The sequence below is a fragment of the Aquila chrysaetos genome, chromosome 13, assembly GCF_900496995.4.
Source record: "Aquila chrysaetos chrysaetos chromosome 13, bAquChr1.4, whole genome shotgun sequence".
In the NCBI taxonomy this organism is placed as follows: Eukaryota; Metazoa; Chordata; class Aves; order Accipitriformes; family Accipitridae; genus Aquila; species Aquila chrysaetos.
In genome coordinates, this window is record NC_044016.1 from 10272711 (window position 1) to 10287129 (window position 14419).

Consider the following 14419-nt stretch of genomic DNA (forward strand, 5'->3'; position numbering starts at 1 on the left):
GTGAGTGACTTTTCTTTTTGTAGCGAAATCTCTAAATATTAGGCATTTACTGTATGTTCCTTTATTGCATTTTTAGACGTTTATCCCAAAGTGCTGCAGTTTTAGTGAAAATTTGAACAAGATGTTCCTGTGTTTCTGTGATTGCGCAGTTTTGTGTGAGGCCTTTTATGATGAAATTAAATTTGAGATTATGAAATCCCACTTAAAATACATTAATATGCCATTTGATATAGAGAAGAAATTATGGAGTGACAGTCGCTTGGTTTACTAAATATACATGAAGTATTTAATAAATCTGTGTAAGCTGAATATACACAGTTCTGAAGAAAATTACTTCATTAAATGAGTTTGCATTCCTAGGCACTTTTTTTTGATGTTTTTGTAGTGGCTGTGTGGTGAATCGCTTTTACAAATGAGACTCTGCAAGTTAAAATCAATGGGTTTCCCAAAAGAGGAAAAAAAGCCTCATTTGATTAAATTCTGATCCAAATTTTGGCAGGTTGCCACTGCTGTAATTACATATTGAATTGAGCTATAATCTCTCAACACCTCAGAAGCTATGACTATGAGGAAGTGAAATAACGTGTTTTATTTTTGTTACCATGTTAATCGTGCTGAATTATTTCCAAAAAATAGACACCTCTTACAGAGTCTTTATTGGTGCTAACCATGCAGCTGAATTTTTTGGACCGGGGAGGGGGGAAGAAACAACAAAACTTTGGCACAGACAGAAGGTTTACAGCAAATGTTTTCTACGTCTGCATTTTTTTGTTCCATTTAATTATTTTTAAAATGTCTTAGGTACACAACATACGAGTATAAGCTCATAGTGCACAACGAGGTAGGATATACATCAAGTGAAGAAGTGATAGCTACTACATTAGCGGGATTACCAAAGAAAGGAAGTATCCTTATTGCACGTGCTGTTAATCATACTGCTGTAGAAGTGGAATGGTCAAAACCAAGTAAGTGTGCTTAGTATTTATTCCAGTAACTAGATGTTAACCTGCCATCACTTATGTTGGTCTGCCTTGCTCTCGTAGGAAACACAGTCCTTGTCTTGATTTATAATATACCTAAGTGTCCTTGAAAGGAGAGGAAAGAAATAGGAAAAAAAATGTGCACATTTTGCTATTTCTCAGTCATGTTCGTATTTATTAAATGCTATTTCTGCAGAATGAGAATAGTGAAAGTGAAGAAATAGTTAATGGAAACTCATGAGAAATCTATAAAGTAGTAGTACACAAAGTCCTGTTGTCTTTGTGGTGTATTTCATCTCTTTGTATAAAAATTTACATATACATTCCTTCAGGATGAGAGGATCCCCTTTCTCTTTCTTTTTGCTCTGCTCCTTAAAATTAATTTAGCCAATTTCTCTAGCTGGTTTGCTAATACAGCAGTGGGGAATTTCTTCATGACTTACATGCAAATGATTTTATAAGGACTGGGTGCTGAATTGCAACAAATGTAGTCTCTTTATTTTATAATTGCATGCCTGAAGTAAGCATGCTTATAAAAACTGACAAATGTAATAGATCTGAAGCAGCTCACTGAAGTTTCATTACCTTAGTAATCTGAACCCCTGACCTTCTAGATGTAGGTAATGCAATCTGGTTTTATTTTCATTCATACCTTAGAAATTTCCTCCATATATGTTTGTTAATGCAAAGGTTAAACACCAAGACAGGGCCATTTGTTATTTGAAAACCTTATCATATTTTATTACTACTTATGTTGCAGTAAGCATATTAACTATTTTGTATACCCACATTTCTTTTTTTTTCATAATACTAGTTTTCAAATTATTTTTCTGTTTTCTTTGGGAATTTGGGAGTCTTTAATGTAAGTTGCCTTGCTATCTTTCTTTTTCTGGAAAACCTACTGAAGGTTTCTGACTTCTAAGGATTTAGGACTTGTATCTGCACCACTTAAAATAAAAATAACATATCACTCTTGCTTAAGAATTTCTATGACAAAACTGCGTATTATAAATCTGAAAATATGCTTTTGGCTTTTACCAATGCTCTTTCCAGGTCAGCTGAGTCCTGTTTAGTGGTACAGTGTGTCATCTAAAGCAGTATTAGTGCTTAAAGTTTTTGTCATAATTGCTCTTTTCGTCTTGATGCCTACTGGAAAAGCAGTTGCATTTGATCAGATCTGAACTTAAACTGTTTGACAAAGGACAGATAAGATAACAGACTACATCTGAGTTACTAAAATGGAGAAGCAAGACTGCCTGGAATCCTTGTTTATCCAGACCAGTGAATGTCCTTCCCTTTGTAGCCAGAAAATCGTACTGTTTTTTTCTTCCTTTCACTGGGGAAGCTAGTTCTGGGCAAAACACGTTTTAGGAAGAAATGTGAGATATTTTTTTTCCCCTGTAAACATAATGCTTCTGAGTGTATTACAGCTTTACATGTAGATGATACTATCACGCTTGTTCTAAAATAAGAACACGTAGATTTTCATTTTCACTATGGCCAAAAGGCTGTCTGTGTAAAGTTGAATTTAACTATAATTTAAGGCATAGGCACTTGCCCCTTATTCATGGCTAGAGGACTAACACAGGAATTCAGTACTTTTGGGGTGGGGGAGTATTATTTGAAGGGAAGGAACAAAAAGGGAAAAAATCTTTGAGGTTTCCATCTTAAACTAGTGCCATACAGCAATCTGATTTGCTCTTTTCCTTCTATCTGGGTGAAAGCCATCCTTTTGCAGTGGCAAGCTGCAAGGTCCACACACCATTGCTAGCAGTGGGTTTCACCTATTAAATTTACTTCACAGATTCCATTGTCATCGTGGGGATGTCCAGAGAAAGAAAGCTTTCTCCAGTATTAGATAGGATGATGAATTGTTAATGATTTTGACAAGTTTGGAAGAGCAGTCTGCATCACTGCTTATAAGAGTGAAATTGAAGGCACTTGATGGAATCTTTGCTTTTTTTTAAATAAGGGGGCCTGCATAAAATTTGCTTTTCTCGTCACAATAAATGTTGTTAAGAAACTTGCTGACTGAATATTTCCCAATGGTTTTTCCTTTCTTTTCTTAGCACTACAAGATTTGCAAGGAGATGTTGCATATTACACCCTCTTCTTGAATTCTACTGGTGATGGAAGATCTCTGAGGATCCAGGCTGATGTAAACTCTATAGTCGTAGGTGATTTGCAGCCCAACACAGAGTATCAGATATTTTTTCAAGTTTTTAATGGAGCCCACAGCATCAACAGTGAAGTTGTGCATGTGACTACCTCAGATGGAGGTTGGTTAGCAGTGAATGCAGCTTGGCTTAAAATCTGAGAATGAAATTGATTGATTTTTGTTAGGGTTGAGATCAGTCATCCTTCCATTATAAAATTTCCGGTATAAAAGGAAAAAGGGCTAAAACGCTAAAATGCTTAAGTGCTGGTTGTCATCATGTGGTAGATCAATAAACGGTCCCACTGAGACAGCAGCAAAAGCTCTAATAGCAGATATTAACCCAGTTTGTTCTCATCTTCTCCTGCATATTCCTATCTGTGTGCACTAAGTTTGGAACTAAGTTCATATCAATGGTGGAATTTAGAAACAATTAATGGGTTTTTAAAAGATTTGCTCTCTGAAGCGATGTGCTTTTGACATGACAGTCATACAAAGGGCCTTCCCTGAGTCAACCGAAACTCTAGGTGTAAGTTCAGCCTCTAAGAAAATTCTTTATGAGTCATTTCTATGCCAGTGGGCAAGTGTGGTGTGTGTGTGAGGGGAGGGCAGGGGAGAGGGGGAGGATAAAATAATAATAAAAAAATTGTGCATCTGAAATGTGTTTAGAATGGTCTTTCTAATCTTTTTGCTTTATAAAGTCTCATTATAAACATTATAATATCATTACCTCAGAAGCAAGTGTTCCAGGTCATTAGCAAACCACTTTAAGTGAGGATTCCATTTCCTTTCTCATGCCAAAGGTCAGCACCTTTTGTTTATAAAATGGAATCAGTCGTAAGGGCAATTTTTCAACTGGTAAGGATGGGTTCTTATGATAAAAATAGGTCTTTGCATGGTTATTTCTGACATGCTTAGATAATTACATAATTTAACGCTAAGGAAGGTGTTGGTTTTTTTTTTTAAATAAGTGTTAGACTTCATCATTACCTATAGTAATCAACATTCAAAACCATTTACATAATGCCAATATTGCATATTGCTTCATATTGCTTCAGCTATGAGGGTATGAGGCTGATAACGTCACGTTCCACCAAACACAAAGTATTTTGGTCTCAGGTTTTGCTTTAAAAGCAAAATGCTCTGTTTTTCTCCTTTTTTTGGAAGGATTAGGATTGGGGGAGACATAAAAATAATATTTATATGTTGGCAGTGCAGATGGGTTAATAATTTATCATGATATCTCACTGGCCACATACTACTGATGATTGACACTATACTGCTGGTATAAAGCATTTTACCATCAGCTCTCGTGGTTTCTAACTGAGAGTATAATAAGCCAATTTACAGAAGACTACAGACTGTGATAACTTCATCAGAGGAAAGCAGATAAGCAGTGAACCTTTTGCTAAACCTAAATACTAATCTGCATTTGGTTAAACAAGTGCTTTTGCAGAGACAGCTGGAGTTTATTCAGTTTCTTCCTTTATTTCTAGAGCCTGAGGGCATGTTCCCTCCAGAGGTTGTCATCATCAACAGTACAGCTGTACGTGTCATCTGGACATCGCCTTCAAACCCGAATGGTGTTGTCACAGAGTACTCTATCTATGTAAATAATAAGCAGTACAAGACTGGAATGAACGAGCCAGGGTCTGTCCTTCTAGCAGATTTGTCTCCATTCACTGTATATGATATACAGGTTAGAATATATTTTCTGGGTTGTGCAATATACCTTAATTTCACATAAAATGTGTGTCTTTCCAAGCAGAATATTGTTTCATGGATTTCTTTACATACATGGACATATATTTGCACTGATGTTTGTGTGCGTATACATACAAGGCATAAATTTATTTTCAGCATATTTTAGATCTGTGTACACTTTTCATAATACAAATTTCCATTATATTTTTTCAAACCATCAGAACTCCATTTACTTTCGCCTAAATGCTCTGTGCTACAACATTAGCAAAGCCCCAACATATATTACAAGGAGGCAAAGATTCAACTCCTACTCATTAAAAGAAAATTGCAATTGTTTTAGAAACATCAGGCATGCATAATATATCAGCACAGAGAAATAATGATGTTGCATTTGTCATCCTTTTATCATTTTTTTTTTCCTTATCCTTCCGAGGAGGAAGCAGAGCTGATCTCTGAAATCATAGTAGTACTTCTTATGCTGTTAATAAGTACAATATTTTTTCTTTGCTTTTCCTTTTCTCTATCTTTGCCTCTCTATTCTTATATCTATTGAAAGGCAGAATACTGTGTGCAGAATAAAAAAAAAAAGAATAAATAATATCTTTCTATCCTTAAGTTGCATTAATATATTCAAGAAATGCAGTTTGATACTTAATTGTAACTATTCCTGTCTATTTCATTCAGGTTTGGTTTGCATTATATATGAGAAGGACTTAGTAGTACCATGTATACTTCGTTCTGAAAATCTGCATCCAGTTACTACTACATGCCATAAATAAACATCACAGACAGGCATACTGTAACAGATTTCTATGTTCCAGCCCCTCTGAAACAGCAAACCTCCATCCATGAATACACATATGACTTTCTGAATGCCGCTTGGAAACACATTTGTCTTTTCTCAATAACAATGCAAATTCAGTGTACTGCCTCACTTATAGACCCTCTGTATTAATTTACCATGGCCACCTTCTGTTGCTTGAGATGTTAATTATTCTTCTCTTCTGCTTTCCTAGTCTTTATACTGGACTTATATGTGCATCAATGTGATGGGTAAAACCGAAATAAGCTGGGTTTAATTTTTTTTTTCTTTTGACTCTTTTTCTTCTTGTCCTGGAAACAGTATTATCTTGGATGCATGTGCATCTCACTGGTAATCTTACTGCATTATCTTTCATTTTTTGTGCTCTTTTATTTTGAGTAACTTCTCTGTTGACAATACAGAAACAATGTTACCATCCTTCACTAGCTATTTCACTTTGCCTCTGCTTAGTTTAATCCCAAGAATTGAAGGAATAAGTTTTTATTTCTGTGGCATTTTTCATAACAAAGTCTATGATTCCTATTTGCATTTTTCACTTTTAATTTTCCAGAATAGACATGAAAGAATAGAAAATATTAAGGAAAAACTATCCTTATTTTTATATCAGAATATACGGTGGGTGTAGAAAACTTACTCAAGCCCCCAGATCAAAGTACATTTTTTTCAGTGTTGTGTACCAGATTCTACATATACATGCAGAAAAAAAAAAATCACAGCAACTTATTATTGCATAAGTTGCAGTTGCACTGCAACTTGTCACTGCATTATTGGTGATAATTTAATAGAGAACAACAATTAGTGCCAGAGGGCTGCATGTACATTTTTTTTTTTTAAATGGTTTGGGAAAATGTGATACAGCGCAGTGTATCTCTGGTAGATATACGTATCTCAAAGCTGCAGTATTTTCATGGCTGTATGGAATCTGTTAAATAGAAAGAATCTTGGGTGAAGAGAGAAGTCTGAAAAAGTAGCAGAGCTGAATAATTTCTGCAGCTATGTGAAACTCATGTTCTTCTTCATCAGATTGAAGCCTGCACAGTGTATGCCTGTGTGAGAAGCAATGGAACCCAGATTACAACTGTGGAAGATGAACCAAAGCAGCTGTCAGCACCCATTATTCACATAATTGGCTCAAGGTACTATGCTATAGGTGGCTTTCATATATTGGAGCAATTTGTAGCTGGAATGGGGACCAGAATGTAAGCTTGTCTTCTCTCAATTGAATAAGGTGCATAAAAGAATTCAGTATATGCTTTGAAAATATTTTTCATGGTTGTTATTTTTCATCTTGGAGTTTTGGGCCAAAAGAGCAACTGAAGAAATCTCACCCTTGGTTGACTGTACATACCCATTTGGGTATCACTGTGCTGTGATAATAAATAACGCATAAGTGGAAGTAGTTAAGAGAAGAAGTGTAAAGGAATGAAAATTATCACATTTCGCTGTCAGTTAAGAAGAGGAAGATTAATGCTCAGGGAGCAATGCAATGCTGATAATGGAAACTTAGAATAATTGTGGGTAAAAAAAAGTCACCTATCACAACAGTGAGAATTAGTAAGCTATCTTAAAAGGCATGCATATCTATGTCTCCTTGAACCACTGTTTGCAATCTGCCTATCCACTACATTCACAGGCACGGGCAAACTTCTTAATTGTAAAGGGAGCATCAGATTTGCAGTCCTTAGAAGGAGCCAAATAGTAACATATACAGTGATTCTTTGGGAGTTAATATCTTCCAAAGACAGACTAAAACTATGTTCGCTAACACATTTTTCAGAATTACACCAACAATAAAACAGTTAGCCTCCTGTGTTTATGTTGTTGTGCATGTGATTTTATTACACTTCTGGTGGAGTATGCTCATTAGCAGTGTTTCTTTTGTAGAAAGGAAAAAGATATCTTTTTTTTTAAATAACAAAAATCTAACATCTGAGCCTTCAGAAATGGCCAGCAGAATGGATTTGCTTCTCCAGTCTCTTAAGGACTTTGGTTTGCTGTTTATAATTTCTACATTTTGCTTGAATTCAGCATTTGTCTCTGTGTAAGGGTGAAATTAAGCTTGCTATTTTTCTGTCACACATACAGATATAGTCAAAGCTTGTTTGATGATAAGAACTCAGTTCAGGATCTCGTCTTTTGCCCTTGGCTTTAACTTATGTATGCCTTTGTCTGTATTGTCTGTACTGCAAACACTTATGCATGTTTCTGCTATTATATATAGACTAAATATGTCATAACACATGAATGCAAAAGGATCAAAAATGCCTTCCTACTTTATAATCTGCTCAGCCAGAAACAGACTCTTTCTACACTGCCTTTTTCTACATGTCATATTATCATCAGCTGTTCTTATATCCCAAAAGAATACTAACTACTGATCGATTGCCCGGACATGTCTGGCCATGGCCTACACGTGCCCCGGGTAGTTCATTTATTTGCCACGGTGGATTTGCTAGAGTGGAATTTAATCAATAGCTAATTCATTAATTCTCGTCCTCGAGTATGTAGGGATTGTGCAGTATAAAAATGACTGGCTGGCTTCAGCTTTGATTGAAATATGACAAACACTACGGCTGACAGCTTCAGCAGGTGCTGGGCTGAATATGAATTTCGCTTATTTATCCTCCATAAAAGAAAAAGCTTGGGCGAAAAAACAGTTTGTGTAGACAAGAGGACATTTTAATACGTATCTGTCATCAGACAGAGAAAAAAGGCATTTCTAGAGTATAGGCTCATGGGATACCTGAGATATAACACAGACTGTGCAGTTTATTGTCTTTAATTGGAATCATGGTGTTTTTCCCTCTTCTGAATCAGTTTGGGGGGCTGTATTATTGATGAGAATGCTGTAGGATAATGTCTTTGTAGCATTCACAAATAATTGTTTTAAAATTTGCCTCAAGGTGCTGCATGACATAAATGATAATTTCACCCACCAACTTCTAAGAAGTCTTTCTGATAGCAGCTCCATCCACACTGTTCTAATGAAGGTTATACCACCAGAGCCATTATAAATACCTTACTTTTCCACCCCTTACAGTTAATAACTCAGCTTCAGGCTGAAACTTGGCACAAAAGGTCGCAGTCCTGGAATGATTATTTTATAATGCCAAACTTCAAATAGAAAACAGTATGGGACCCAATCCTGAAGTCCTAAGTCAGGTTCTGGTTTGTTACTTTTCTTGTCTAGGTTTTGGGTGATATGGGGGGGGGGGGGGGTAGAGAGGTAGCATTGGCCATGTTTAGGCAGAAACAAATCCTATTCAAATCAAGTATGCTTTTTTTTTTTTTTTTTTTTAGTTAGAACCTCAGTGTTTGTCTCTACAGAAAGGTATTTTATTACACAGCTTAGAAAGTTCTCTGAGTACTGTATGCATGTGGATGCTGACTTAAAGTTTGTGTAGTGGATTAAATTCTCGTGCTGTGTTCGAAAATAGTTCATTCCCATTTAAAATACTTTTCTTCTTTCTCTTTTTTCCTTGTAATAAATACAGCATGGTTAGTTTTTTTCTAATAACAATACTTAGCAGCAGCTTTGTTCCTTTCAGAAAACTGAGGCATAATGCAAATGTACCCTGCCAGCAGTTCTGCTCAGTGCTTTATTAAAAGGTTGATGGGTCTGAAAACACCCTGTGGCATAAACTAGGGGAAAACTGGGGAAAAGCCTTCATAGCTTCATGAAGAAAGAGAAGGCCCTTTATGCACCTTGGGGGGAACCGGAAACCCTGGTCAGGGTGTATGTAATAGAAAACTCAAAGAAGATAAGGCTGTGGGAGAAAAGCTAGGTGAATTCTTTAGTTTGATGTTCAGTATCATGGGGTTTAGGAAGGTTTCTGTATCAGATCCTGTTCGTGGGTGAATGAGCTGGAGGAGTTATTTCAAATTAACATGTTAGTGAGAAATATTTTAGAACAAATGGGTAAAACATATAGCAATAAATTGTTGGGATGATGGTATTTGCTCAGGAGTTCTAAAGCAGCTCAAATATGAAAGTGTCAAACTCCTGTGCTGTGTAAAATATCCTTTAAACTAGTCTTGATACTGGAGGAATGGAAGATGAGACAATGTAGTGCAGATTTCTTCAAGGGTGTCAGGGGAACTAAAGACCAGTAAGTCTGATTTTCCATACTGGGAAAATGGGCAGAAAGTAAAAAAAAAAAAAAAAAAAAAAGGAAGGTATTCATAACTATGTGAATAAACATGAAATGCTGGGGAAGATTGTTGTGGAGTCATGTCCAGCCAAGCTATGACAAGATAACCAGAAATATGCAAGGGACAAGCAAGACACAAAGGTTTCTCACGTACGCTGTGTTTTATAGCACTTTCCCTAAAGTGTTCAAGACAGCGTTCCCATGGAGGAAACCTGATTGCTCTCCCTACTTTAGTAATGGGAAAAGCAAAGCACAGAAAGATATCTCTAAGTTTGTAGCAACAACAGAAGCACAATGCTATTTGTCAGACTTCCTGTACTGTGTCATACCACCTCTCTAATGTTAGCGCTGCAGTCCACGATACAGCAGGTAGTTATCTCTTGTGCAATAATGCTGAAACAGTTGCTCAGTATGTGTGATCTCCTGGTGAGGAAAGTATTTTATCCACTGGTCATTAATAATAGCGGTGTTCCCTACCTTAAGAATGTCAGGTGAATCCTGTGATTTTTCTGTGATTTCTTTTAATGCCAACTCCTGAAAGTAAAGTCATTGAATCTTAGATTTGATGTGATTTTTTAAATTTATGTGATGAGACTAACACAACATTCATTCTCAAGATTCAAAAGTTAGGCCTTGTTATTTTTTTAATCTTCATGGTTAACCCTTTACTGCTGTGTTGAAAAAAAAAGATATCAGGAGTTCTTTTCATAACTCATGGACACTTGAAGCTGGTGATACTTGAAGCAGGAAAAAACCAGAATTTCCTTTCCAAAATCTGGTTTACCAAAATGTATCTGATGTGATATCAAAACTCTGAAATATTGATATTTTTCATGGATTTAAAAAAAATTATACTTCTGCCTGGAAATGTTGGAATGAACATCTTCACATGCTTGAGCCAAAGGATTTCAGTTTGTTCTGTTGCTCCAAAAGCAAATACACCTTTGTGGATCAGTTTGAAATTATTCTTTGTCTCCTGGAAGTGCTGCAGTGCCTCATGGACCCTGTAGCCTGAAGCATTTCTGTGAACCTGGTTAGGCGGCCTTTTCTGTGGGACGGAGCCCTGCTTCAGCATTTTCACCACATTGACAGCAGTCACAGAAGGGACTCATCCAGCATTTGAACTACCATAATTGCACATGCTTGGAGTGAAGTTTTCTCTGAGCAAAGATTATACTCCACCTGCCAGGTGTTGTACATTCATCTGTGCTTAGAATTTGCAAGTCTGCTTCTGTATTTCAGGTTGTAGGCACTTCCCAGCATAGACACAACTCTAGTTTATCTGAGAGGGAGTAACTGGGGGATGAAGAGAAGGAGAGGGTGGGCAGGCTCCGTCCCCATGTTTCTGCAGCTGTATCAAATGCACCATACGTGACCCAGCTGGCTGCACGCTAAAGGGCCCATTGTGTCTCATTAAATCTGCACCTGCTCAAGAAGGTTTTCAGCTCAGCCTGGGGTATTTCTTCAGATGGGGGGTGTCAAAAAGCCTCTGCAGTCCTATGACAACCCTGCTGATTTTTTTTAAACTGAGCTATGCATTCTTCTTGCTGTGATGCTTTCAAAACCACCACAATTTGCCATGGGTGGCAAACACCAGAAGGTGTAGACATAACTGAAGCATTCATAAAATTGCGAAGGAGTCTGCTTATCTGTGAGTCATAATTGAAAGGTCATACTGAGATTTTACCCTTTCGGTGGCACTGGTCAGTGAACTCCCATGCCACGTAATTTTCTTGTGCAGCTGCAGCTTTACACAATACCGGGCTATGTCCACCCCAACTGTGTATTGAAGAATAATAAAGTGATTGCTTGTTAAAAGAAAGAAATACACACTGTGCTCTGCAGAAAAGGCAAAACGTTCAAATCATTGCATCAATTCTTAGGCCTAATTTGAAATTATTTTAGAGAGAAATATGCCTTGCAAAACTGTAAAAACTGGCAGAATACTTTGAAAATATACCCTTGAGGGTCTGAATGAAACTTGCAGAAAGCAAATCATTCAAAAATATGCCTGGGAATGCTTTCTTTGCTCCTGTGATCTATACTGTGCAAAGATCAGGAGAGAGTTACAATGGCATTTATAAAGTGCTGCCCATCTTTTCTTTTTATCTTTTTTTCTGAAGTTTATACAATATATTTTCCTGCTTTTATGTTTTTAAGTTAGGTCCTGTAACATTATTTAAATGTAGACATGTGTGCATGTGCGTGAGTGTGTGTTCATGTGCATACAGTAGCATATATAGTGAATACAAAATAGCCATGTATGGTATATGGAATTAATCTACGGTTGAGAGGAAGACCTTGGAATGATAATGGTGACTCTACAAGTCACCTATGAAGTTATTCCTTCATAGGTGACATTAATTTCTGTTCTGCAAAGGCTTATTGCTGTGTGTATTCCTCTGTTTATACCTCAAGGAAGTGAAATAATAGTTCAGTTATTTTTATTCTGTTAAGATGTCAAAGTTTATCTCAGCAGCTGCTGTTTCACTGTAACATTTTCACTTTAAATTAATGCTAATTTATGATGTCACTGGCATTCTGACAATGGCTGTGTAATTGGGACATGGAGATTAAAAAGAGGTGCTTGGAGCCTAAGTATACACACACTATGCAATGTTGTCAGTCCTCCTATTGATCTACATGTAGCATTGGGATCTCCTTCTCTCTACCCAAAGAGAGTCATAGTGAAAGAAATTTGTGTCTTATGCAATATTCCAGAGTCATTATGCAAGAAATAAAGTTTTCATTTGAAATACCAATGTAAAATGTGTACATTATAAAAGACAGAGCAAATTTCTGTTTCAAATGTCCTTTTTGACTTTTTTTTTTTTTTTTTTAAATTGTAATATTAAGTGAGATTTTGGAGCCAATACCTGCACATTTTTAGTAGTGACAGGCGTGCTACGGTTTAACATGATTTTTCCCTTAAGATACTTTCTTCCTTACACTGATGATGGTCTGATATCAAACCTGAAATCAACAACCAGATTTTGTTTTACAGACAGTCTTTTGCAGGCTGCTGCTCTCATGCTTTTGAGCTCAAAGTCAGAAGTCTGGAGTCTTTCTTGTGATAAACACTTGCATTTTTAACTTCTAATTTTATGTTAGTGAAAATATTTAAGCACAGAAGAGAACTAGTGCTTCCTGGTGCTGTGATGAGTTCATTCTTTTAATTCTGTGCTGAAGAATACATTTCAAAGCAACATACATTTTTTGTGTAATGTTTTTGAAAGCAGGGAGAAGGCAAGATGAATACAAATCTGTTCTAAATGGTGACTGAGCACAATGTGAGTAAGCTGCACTGGCGACAGCTCAGAGGGCAGGGCAGGGGGTGGTCTTTTGCCCCCCAGCTGCCTGTCCTCTAACAGGTTCCTCTCTGAGAATGGAACGGTCACACCTGCCCTGACAATAGTTCATGTACGCCTTTGCCGTAGCACCAGGAAGGCATACTGAATCCTTTCTCCTATCACTGAAACAAGTAAAATCCGAGAAAGTTTATTACACATAAGTTTCCAAAGCATGAATGCTTTGGTCTTTTAAATAGCAGCCTTTAAGGACTTTGTATGTGTGATTTATTTTCCCAGAGTATTAGCACATGTTGACACTTTTTCCAAACTTTTACACATTTTTGTTAAAACAGCTGTGAAATTCACCACATATAGAGGAACATTTTGGACACTACAAAATATTTCACTCCACGTGAACTAGTATAAAATGGAACTACTATATGCTAATCCTTTATTGTAAGTATCTATAGAAGCATAAATACTTTCAATAATTTAACAGATGTTAATTTTCTGCTTATTGTAGATCTCTTCAAATCAACTGGGCATCACCAGGACAGCCAAATGGCATTATCCTGGGATATGAACTCTTACGTAAAGCGTGGCAGAGGTGTACCCCATCGAAGTCTCCAAGCAGCAGCAAAAGTATTAGAATGTGCATCTCATTAGAATGTAAAAAGCATGAAAATATCTGTGGAGAAGTATGTTATCATCCAGAGTTGAAGGTACATGTATATTCTTAAGTTAGCAATGTAATGAAAAATTATACTTTTAGGAATAAGTGTGTAAACCAAACCTCTTTAGTTATCAGAGGAAGGGAAGTGGAGGGTTCTGCTTCTTTTGATATTTTAAAATCAGGGCTCTGATACGTGTCTTGGAACTTTTTAAAATCAAATACGGATGTTGACTTTATTTATCCTTTCAGAACAAATGAATTGGTAAGCATTTATGTATGTGTCTTGCATTAACACTTTGGTTTGGACTAATAGCGCAGCTCTGATGTGAATCCCCAGATCGCTGTCATTTACTACATGCTGGTTCAGGATAAAAGTAGTTTTAATACACGGGAACTAAACCCCTTGCACAGGAAGCTAAGCCAGAGCCTCTGTTTCAAAACCCCTTCAAATATGCTCCAGCTCTGGATGGAGACTTTAGGCTCCCAACCAGTCTGTGGACCACCTCACTTCACAAGGATGCATCTGAAGTTTCATCCCTTCAGAAAGCTTTGCTCCACATGCATAATTCATCCCAAGGAATCAGGCCATATCTGATCCAAAATAAATCTCACAAGCCACGTGAAACAGAAGTTTGAGGAATCT

The 14419-nt window shown here is 36.8% G+C and overlaps 1 protein-coding gene across 1 annotated transcript in view; it reads left to right on the top strand.

The window, feature by feature from the left end:
• Positions 1 to 14419, top strand: part of USH2A (usherin) — a 395016-nt gene that overhangs the window by 281289 nt on the left and 99308 nt on the right. Inside the window, 5 exon segments of the mRNA XM_030034435.1 lie at positions 802 to 965; positions 3050 to 3259; positions 4632 to 4834; positions 6686 to 6798; positions 13627 to 13825. Of these exon segments, the coding sequence (XP_029890295.1) occupies positions 802 to 965; positions 3050 to 3259; positions 4632 to 4834; positions 6686 to 6798; positions 13627 to 13825 (889 nt within the window).